The 9,698-nt window shown below is 40.1% G+C and overlaps 2 protein-coding genes across 2 annotated transcripts; both read right to left on the minus strand.

Annotated features, from left to right (window-relative positions):
- Nucleotides 1-4,006: 4,006 nt before the first annotated feature.
- LOC149667324 (uncharacterized) lies at nt 4,007-4,447 on the minus strand. Its single transcript, XM_089841432.1, has one exon. The coding sequence runs from the start codon at nt 4,445-4,447 to the stop codon at nt 4,007-4,009; it is 441 nt and encodes a 146-aa protein (XP_089697558.1).
- A 3,754-nt stretch (nt 4,448-8,201) lies between these two features.
- Nucleotides 8,202-9,298, minus strand: LOC149667325 (uncharacterized). The gene is made up of 2 exons (XM_089841412.1): nt 8,767-9,298; nt 8,202-8,621 (listed from the first exon to the last, which is right to left on the minus strand). The coding sequence occupies exons 1-2, from the start codon at nt 8,993-8,995 to the stop codon at nt 8,518-8,520; spliced, it is 333 nt and encodes a 110-aa protein (XP_089697538.1). The 5' UTR covers nt 8,996-9,298; the 3' UTR covers nt 8,202-8,517.
- Between the last annotated feature and the right edge of the window lie 400 nt (nt 9,299-9,698).

Consider the following 9,698-nt stretch of genomic DNA (forward strand, 5'->3'; position numbering starts at 1 on the left):
TAGCTCAGATTTCGCATCCTCCTCCCCTCATCATCCTTGCTAGCGCGATAGTTGCTCTAGTATATGTAAGGCTTGGGGTTAGCCTCAAGAAAGCATCGCTTTGATCTCGACTTTAAATTGTACAAATAGTAGTTTCTTGATAATCTGACGTATACAGTTGTAGTGAAATACTTTATTCAAAATGTTAGTATTATTTCTTTTTATATAATAATATTCGTATGTATTTTGTTACAAAATTTTGCGGTAAATAACTTAGGGCCTGTATCGTGAGGTTTCCGTCGAGCTTGTATCGTGAGGTTTCCGTCGAGCTTGTATCGTGAGGTTTCCGTCGAGCCTGAAGCAGCTCCATTGCCCTCACTGTGACGGTCCGCAAAAAGATGTACCTGCCCTTGGACAACTAAATTATATATGTACTACGCGCGGCTGGGACCGCTTTAGGAGGTGCGTTTCAGTACAATTTAAAAACATTGTCGGATTGTCCACCCATAGGGAACGTCGGTATTTGTTTGACGCGCAACTTTTGTACTCTTTGCAATGATTTTAACAGGGTTGGCAAAAATTTAGTTTTTAGAAAAAAAACAAAAGTTGTGTTTTTTACTGTTTACACGATTTGTTGTTTTAAACTGTTTTATAAACAAGTAGAAAAAACAGGAAAAATAACACAAAAAACCTAGTTTTAAACGTGTTTAAAATCACTCTTCCAGATCTAACAGTCTATATATTATATATCGCGGCTCTCCATTTAAGCCACTACTCGCAAGGCGCTTATTTTCACTGCGTATTTATTAAAAAAGGTCTTGGTTTGGACCAAGACAGAAAAAACAAATCATGAGATTGACGTTTATCAATTGATTGAAGTTCCGATATTGAAATTGTTTTTTTTTATATTAGTTTAATCCTTATTCATCATTTAATTCAATCAACTGATTTAACCGCTAATCGATTAATTCCCTCCAAGTTAATTGAAGAAATGACATATCCTATGAAAAACATTAACATGTACAAAAATGGGCCTCGCCTCGTGCCCTTTCCGCCGTAAAACGTTCTGAGATCCCATGTAGAGCCAAGTCTGCCTTTTGTTCTCATTCAATCGCCAATTGAACAATTATGTTATAAATTAAGTCCTTTTCCTAATTAATAACCAATATTCTTTGACTCTATCATTATTATACATGTTTGTTCGTATCAAAAATATCGCGACTTGGCAATCGCAGGTAAGTAATATTAAAAGGGAATCGAGGGGATATTCAATAAATCGTCGCCGATTTTAAAATAATCGAAGGGATGTTCACTAAATCGTTTATGGTCGAGGGGGATATGTACAAGTTTATAAGATGAGTCATGCATAACCCTATTTACAAGTTTATAAGGCGAGTATTGCATAACCCTATGTACACGTTTACATGCGATTGCCAAGTCACGATATTTTTGATACGAACAAAGATGTATAATATTGATAGAGTCAAAGAATATTGGTTATTTATTAAGAAAAGGATTTAATTTATAACATAATTGTTCAATTGGCGATTGAATAAGAACAAAAAGGCAGACTGGGCTCTATATGGGATCTCAGAACGTTTTACGGCGGAAAGGGCACGAGGCGAGGCTTGGCCCATTTTTGTAGATGTTAATGTTTTTCATAGGATCTCACTTCTTTCTGTAGACCCTCTCGTTATACTTCGGTAGTTATATTAAAACAAGACCCTCTCGTTGTACTTCGTTTGCCAATATAATTGCTAACGCTTGTCCATATTTACGCTGAATAACCCCTTTCGACCCCTAGAGAATATCCAAAAAAGATAGTACGCTATATCCTAAAATAAGAAAGTAGCATCAGCTTCGACTTTTACGTCCTTTCAACAAGAACACACTCTAATTCTGTTGAAAAGCTGACGGCGCCATCTAGTTTTAAAATAAAGAACTAATGAACAGTTTTATAAAAATTTCGGGATGTTTTAATTTTTCTGGGCTTTATAAAATAAATAAAAACTAAGTCCTGAATTTTAAGTTTCTATCTACCCTAGAAGGGTTCAGGGGTAGTTGAGCGGTTTTCAAAAGAGCGTTTTGGAATAAAGCGGTACCCAAAACAGCGGTTTACAAAACCGCGTGGAAGCAAAACCGCGGTTGCTGTTTCCGCGTTTCTCAATACAGCGCTATTTCCCAAAACAGCGGTTGCTGTTTCCGCCCAAACTGTGATTGATAGGAAGGGAAATCTCTATTATATTAAGTATACAGAACAAAGAACAATATTATGCAAAAAGGAGTAATGTTATATCGGAAGTAAATATAAAATATAATTTTTTGGAAAAGGCATATTATTTTGGGAAGTCAATGAAGATAAACAACAATATTTTATAAAAGGCGTACGAAACGACGCTCAAGATATAAACGCTGTAATCAAAATGCGCTAAAACGAGAAATTGCTATAATGGAAAACTTGTTTTTGAAAAAGCCGTTATGGACAATGCTGTTTTGATAACACGCCCAATCGATAGCATACCCCTAGAAGTACCTTAGAATTTTGATGATCGGTGAGTGAGTGAGTGAGTGACAAAATAAGCTAGATTTCACCTTCGATATTTCGAACAGTATAAAGGGTAGGAACTTGAAATTTGGAAACTATCGCTAGGATTGACAGTCCTCGCGGCAAGCAAAATTTCAGACTTTTACCTATACCCATCAAAAAGTTACAGTGGTCTTAAAAGTGCCGTGATTGGCTTCGAGAAAAGGATGTCAGTGCTCGACTTGGCGGGGCGCTCCCAGATTTACGCTTTTTCAAGAACAAATTAGATTTTCCTGATTTATTTTATGATATTAATTACTTTGAAGGGAATACGTGTTGAGACATATTGAATATGTGAAATATTCTACTGACTGTTTAAAAAGAGCAAGAACTCCTTAAATTTAGAAATTCAAGGTATAATAAATTATCCGTGTAGAATTAGAACCAGGGACCACTTGAGCCCAAAGCGAGTATCATACATCTAGAACAACGGACCACGAAAACGTAATGAGAAGAAAAATACGAAAATCAAAAACTCCCTGAGATTTAAAAGCGGTACCACTCGAACCCAGTGCGAGTACCATACCCCTTGACTAACAGACCACTAACATGTACTACGAAGTCAAACACGAAAATCAAAAGCTCCTAATATTTAAAATTTCAAGGTGTAAGAAACGGTTCTTGCCAGTGTTGGCAAAACTTTTGTTTATAAGAAAAGTTGTGATTTTTATTGTTTAAAACACGATTTAAAATTAGATTTTCCGAAAACATTTTATAATGAAATTAATTATTAAGAAGGGAGTACGTTTTTAGAGAAAAATATTCTACTGACTGTTTAAGAAGATCAAGCGATCTTTTCAAAAGGAAAATGTTATTTTTTAATAGGGATACAAAATGAGGTTGATGCGTGAATTTATACATTTAACCTCTAATGTCTAAATGCTCTTTTTGTCGCCACTATTAAGGAATTTCCGCTTCCGTACTTTTGAGTTTCTTGGTCAGAATTCATCATACGTTTGAAACGTCACCACCCCTTACTACTTTGTAGGCGCTTCATGTTTTCCGTTTAAGCGTATTAATTTTAGCACTGTCAAGGGCCTGTAAAACAGTTAAATGTACCAACAGTGTAGAGAAACCACATTGGAGAAACGCTGTTGCTTTGTTTTAAGTAGACGACAAAAGCCTTAATCATATTTTTGGAATATCATTCTTCAATACAGATTGGTAACGGATAAATCAACTGGTAGGGTATTTTTTATATATTAAGTATATGGGCCATGTGGGCTTGGCTATACGCCTGCCTCGGGCCCGTCTTTATAGGTTACAGCTTGGGTTTATGTACAAATTGCTCTTCTACTTTTTTTTGTCGGTTACATGGCTGTGTTTTGTTACAATGTTAGTGTACAAGTGTGTTGGATTTTTATTTTTATTTTATTTTTTCGTTACAACCAGTTTATTGTAGAATTTGGTAGTGTTTAGAGTGGACCGGCACTATCCCTGGTTTCAGCGGCCTGTGGAGCCAAAGCCCCCCTCTCCTCGGTTGGTTGGCGGTAATGTGGCGGCCTCTTCCATTGGTCCTGTGTAGCATGGTGTAATTATCATGTGCGCAAGTGCGTCCCCTTGGGTTATGTGAAGTTCCGTCTGTGCTATGTTGAAGAGGATCACTTTGACCGGGCCGCGGTAGTCTGCATCAATTACGCCTCCTCCTATATGGCATCCCTGCATCATTAGATGGTGTAGTCCTAGTAACATGCCCACGTGGCCATCCGGTATTGCAAAGGCCAGCGCTGTGTCCACGGCAACTCTGGTTTGTGGGGCGATCTGTATGGTTTCTGCGCTGTGAAGGGTCAGGACGCCATTGCTAGAGCTTCCGTTCTCTGGGGCTGTGGCAGCGTTGGACAACCGTTGATATGGGAGTGGCACCGAGGAGTCCTGTTCCACCATAGGTGTCGTCTTTGTGTTGGAGTCGGGGTTGCAGCTATGTTATATACCCCGTGTGCTGTTACGTCACCAACGGCGGGCTGTTTTCTCATACGCTGCCCAGAGGCACGTGATCTTCCTTATAGTTTTTTCTTGCCATTCATGTTGCTAGTTAGTAAATTTTTTAGGGTAACCTGTTTGTTGGGGTTAGGGTGGCGCAAGGGTTGTCTGTGTGTGTCATAAAGTGGGCAGTGACACAATATATGTTCGGTGTCCTCTATGACACCACAAGTGGAGCAGTTTGGGCTTGCGAGTTTGCCCATTTTATGAAGGGAGTCTCCCGTCATCCACCGTCTACAATGTAGCCTTGATATGCAGGTTTCTTGTGTTCGCGTTAGTTTTGAAATTTTGTCTTTGTAGGGATCGGTACGCCATTCCTTCTGTATTGCTCCTTCTCGGGTTCCCCTCCTTTCTGTTATAAGAGTGCAGTGCCTGTGTTGGCGAAAAAGTCGTTTGAGCGTTGGGACGGAGTAGGGGAGCCAGTAGTCCGGGTAGTCGTTTTCCTTTTCTAGCGCTAGCTTCGCCGCCCGATCCGCTCCTTTCATTGCCTGCTATACCTATGTGCCCAGGGCTCCATATAAACGATATCTCTTGAGAGCTCGCTTCAATTTGGTGCTGTATCGTGCGTACCAATTGGTTGTCCGGGAGTAATTGTTGCAGGAGTTTGAGGGCTGCTTGTGAGTCCGTGGCTATGAGGACGTGTGTATGTGGAAAATCCCTTGCCTCTGAGATAGCTAGGTGTAAGGCCATTAATTCGCCCTGAGTAATGTCGTGGTGTCCGTTGATTGTCTTCTTTATCGTTAGGTTAAAAGATTCTAGTATTATCCCCAGGCCTTATTTTTTCGCCCCGGGCCGGTATGAAGCGTCCGTGTAGATCTATAAGGTGGCGTCGATCGTAGATGCGGTAGAAAGTGCCTGACGGTAGTGTTGTAAGAGTTGGGCCGATGAAAGTTCCTTTTTTGAGCTTGGTTGAGAAAGGTTGTAGATTTTTGGTGTGAAGGTTCTCCACGGCGCAGGGGGTCTGGCGTTGAGAGGTATCGGCTAAGATAGTGGGTTTGGTGTTATAAGGTCCTCGGGAAGACTGCGGCAAAGGTATTGTAGACGCTCCTTCAAGGTTCTTCTTTCTGGCGGTGGGAGAAACTTCTGTGGCCTGGTAGTGTTGAGCCATTCCCGGCTCTTCTCTGTCCCCAATTCCCTAGCTAAGAGGTTTAACTCTAGTCTTCGTCGTCTTTCCGATAGGGGAAGAATACCCAGCTCGGTTTCCATTGACGAAATGCTTGTAGATTTGGGTGTACCTAGTATGATCCGTAGGGCATTATTCTGTATCTTATCCAGCTGCTGGAGTTGGGTATGACTTGCCGCTCCGTATACCGAGGCTCCGTAGTCCATCGTGGATCTGATCATTTGGGTGTAGACCATTTTATCTGTGGTCCGCGTCGCTCCCCACCGTAACCCCGTCACTGCTTTGAGGACATTCATTCTTTTCTGGCACTTCAGTATTACGTTCTGGATGTGATTTTTCCAATTGAGCCGCCTGTCTATCCATATTCCGAGATATTTGTATGCGTCTGTACCACTGATGGGGTTACCGTCTATGTGTATGGGGAGCTCCACTGGTGGGCCTCTTCTTCTTGTGCAGAGTAAAGCTTTGCATTTTTCGTACTGTATCGGTAAGGTCCATGTTTCTAGGTTTGCTGCGACGAGATTGAGGTTGTCTTGTAATACCCTGGTGGCCATGGTCAGTGTGGGAGAAGAGGTCCATTTCGCAATATCATCCGCATGTAGGCCGTATTCGCAATTTGGGAAGAAGTCCCGTCCAATATCGTTGATCGCAATCAGGAAGAGGGTGGGGCTTAGGGGGCTCCCCTGGGGAACTCCATAATTCAGTCGTCTAGTTGAGGAAACTGTCCCATTTAGGCGAACCTACTACTTCTTTCGAGGAGGAAGTTGCTAATCCATGACCACAAGTTTCCATGGCAGTTTAATTCCTTCAATCGTTGTAGTAATCGTCCTGGTGGTACGTTCCGGAAAGCATCCTTTATATCGAGAAAGACTATGCCCATGTATTGTCCCTGTTCCAAAGCTTCCCTGGTCGCTTCCGTCAGGCGTAGTATGTTGTCGGTAGTGGTTCTCCCCTTCCTGAAACCCGTCTGAAAAGGGTTGAGGGCTTGGGTGTCTTCCAGGAAGTGTTGTAAGCGTCTGTTGACAATTTCATCCATCAATTTTTTCAGGGTTGAAATGAGCGCTATAGGTCGATAATGGAACGGGTCCTCCTTCGTTTTGTTCGGTTTCAGAAAAGGGACGATGACCGCGTCATTCCAGTGGGGCGGATATTGTTGTGTGGTCCAATGGTGATTAAACATGTTTAGGACTTTCTGATAAAATTCCCAGGGGAGGGTCGCCAGCATTTTGTTCGACACCCCGGCCCACCTGCGGCTGTGTTCTTTAGGCGTTGTATTCCGAGTCGGTACTCCTGTGGGGTTATCGGTTCACTATAACTTTCGTTCTCTCCCCCTGTGCCCGGCTGACGAAAGGGAGTTTCTTTATAATATACTGTGTGATAGTAATCTGCAAGTTTTTCTGCCACCTGTGCGTCGTCGGTGTGAGGGGTAGCCGCATTCGTCGTCGCCCATTTCAACCCCTTCCAGACCTGTGCTACTGGGCTTTGGGCGTTTAGATGGGTGCAGAACTTCTGCCAGCCCGACCGTCTTTGCTTCTTTAGTTGTTTTCGGAAAAGGGCACGGAATTTCTTATAGGCAATGAGATCGTTTTTATTGTGTTGCTTGCTGTATCGGTTCCTGTGCCAATTCATTTTCTTGTGTAGTTGGGATAGCTTGATGGTGTGTTGTTGAAGATTGGTCTGTCTTGATTTTCACCATCGTCTGATTAGTTTTCTGTCGTCGATTTCACGGATTCTTCCATCCCGTCGCTAACACTGGCTAAGGCAAGAAGTTCTACTATCTGTTTCTTTCTTGATGCTGGCCCTAAGACGGGCTTTTTCTTACGTTTCTTTTTGACAGGGCCGGACACCGCAGCAAACTGAGCCAAACCGCGCGGCATGGCGACCCAAACCGAAAAGAACTGGTAGGGTTTCCAAACAATTAAACACACATATGAAACAGCTGAATTGTTGGAAGGTTTTGAATGAAGCTTAGTATTTCTGTTATTTATTCACTTCGCTCATTTTCAAATAAAAAGAGTTCAAATATTCGAAATTTCTCTCCATAAAAAACACGTTGTAAACTTTTTTTAAAACGTTTTAAACAAATTGGTCTTTTTAATGACTGTTTAGAACAATTTGTTTAAAACTTGCCAACGCTGCTCATTGTATATTCTTTCTAATTCAAAGAAGTATAGAAAATTGGTTAAAAACGTTATGAAAATTAATGAAAACAAAACGGAAATTAACGACTTCTTATCTCTATAGAGATATCTGCACTTGTTCGGACATAGATATGAAAAATGTAATCAATAAAATATTTTCTTAAGTTGTAATTAATATTTAATAATCAGAGACATGTGTTTTGAATACGAGAATAAAAGTATTTATTAATTGGAAATATTGTTATAGTCAGATACGTTCTTTTATATATAATCAGAAACAGGCTTTTATATATAATCAGAAACATGCTTTTATATATAATCAGAAACATGCTTTTATATATAATCAGAAACATGCTTTTATATATAATCAGAAACACGCTTTTATATATATAATCAGAAACACGCTTTTATATATAATTAGATACATGCTTTTATATTAAATGTAATAATAATTTTAAAGGCAAGGCAAGGCAATTTTTTGGCTGTCTATAAGTTACCCACGCGATATTAGCTTCATTAGTTTGAAACTCTTTCAAACTAGCACGATCTCTTTTATTTTGGCTTGTGTAGGGTAGGGTTTTAATTTCGTAGATGGATTTTTCTCGAGTCTTTTTTTCGACCAAGCCGCATCCTTAGGATTAAGTTTTCGGAACATTGATCCAGAAGACCCTTACGTTGAAAAGATCCGTTGAATTCAAGACGCCACGGGCTTATTCGGAACCATAGGTGTTAAAACTGGCATACTGGTCGTTCGAGAGAGAGAGTCGATGGTGAGAGAAACGACATCGCCGGTGTTTGTACTGTTCAGTAAGGGCTGTGGGGTAGCGAAATTAGAAGATAGGGTCGCAAAGATATATTCTGGGAAGAGGTAGAGTTATTAATAGATATATTCAGGGTAGAGGTAGGCCACAATGGACGAATCCAAGGAGAGGATGAAGGACTTAGAAGCAGTATTTTACTCGACACTGCGGGTGCTGGAAACGACGAGTTCGTTGTAGGTGGCAAGATTGAAACACTTGGTAGCTCTGCTACACTCTTCAAAGATAAAACCTTTTGTAGAGTTAAATGGTACTCCAATTTATCCTCGGCAAAACCAGGTTTTCTCAGCACCTCTTTAATGGCGTTCTCTAAACTGTTAACTTCCTTTTGATTGTCCATCAATAAAGCTGCTGGTACTAAAACGCACATTAGCTAATAAAAGCCGAAGCTATTTTTGGTATAACCATAAAAATCAACGCTGGCCAGAATCCTCTTACCTTTTTAATTAACACCTGTCGGCTCTTTTTATCACTTAAACTCTCTTGGATAAATACCTTATAACGTTGAAGTCATTTCTTATGAGAGAATTCAAAATTTGGCAAAGTTGATAGTGAATATTTATAAATTCAAGTTCTTCTAAGTTACGGAATTTAACGTTATATTCGGTTAAAACGTATTTATATTTTCTAGATATACGGTTTGATGTTTTATCTATCGTACAGCATAGCTCTAGTCGAAATTCAGCAGATAAATCGATTGCTTTGACATCATCGTCTGACGATGAGGTGTCCGACATTTTTTAGCGAAAAAGTTCCCCAAATCAATTTATTTTGTCTCTCCGAAAGCAGTTGAATACCAATTTTCCCATAAATTTAATGATCCAATGAAAAATACATAGTACTCCCTAATCTTAAATATCTACTTGATAGTATTATTATTTCGACATGAATGAATTTTATCTGTTAATACTGCGGTTTTATATATTTTATCCGTTAGATCTCGTCTTCTATTTAGGGTCTTGGAACGATGTTAAGATTAATATCTTGCACGATAAATCCATGTTCGATGAGCCGAACCTTTCCTGGTTACTTACATGAAGGAGGAAATTTATTAAACTTATTGTTGAAAAAGA

Source organism: Phalangium opilio, unplaced genomic scaffold, assembly GCF_054372755.1.
Source record: "Phalangium opilio isolate 3A_F unplaced genomic scaffold, DU_Popi_V2 ptg000059l_1, whole genome shotgun sequence".
NCBI lineage: Eukaryota > Metazoa > Arthropoda > Arachnida > Opiliones > Phalangiidae > Phalangium > Phalangium opilio.

Coding starts and splice junctions, on each gene's coding strand:
- LOC149667324 (XM_089841432.1), bottom strand. CDS start 4,447: ATGGTGGAACAGGACTCCTCGGTGCCACTCCCATATCAACGGTTGTCC.
- LOC149667325 (XM_089841412.1), bottom strand. CDS start 8,995: ATGTGCGTTTTAGTACCAGCAGCTTTATTGATGGACAATCAAAAGGAA. Junction 8,622..8,766: donor TCCAGCACCCGCAGTGTCGA/GTAAAATACTGC, acceptor GCTACCCCACAG/CCCTTACTGAACAGTACAAA.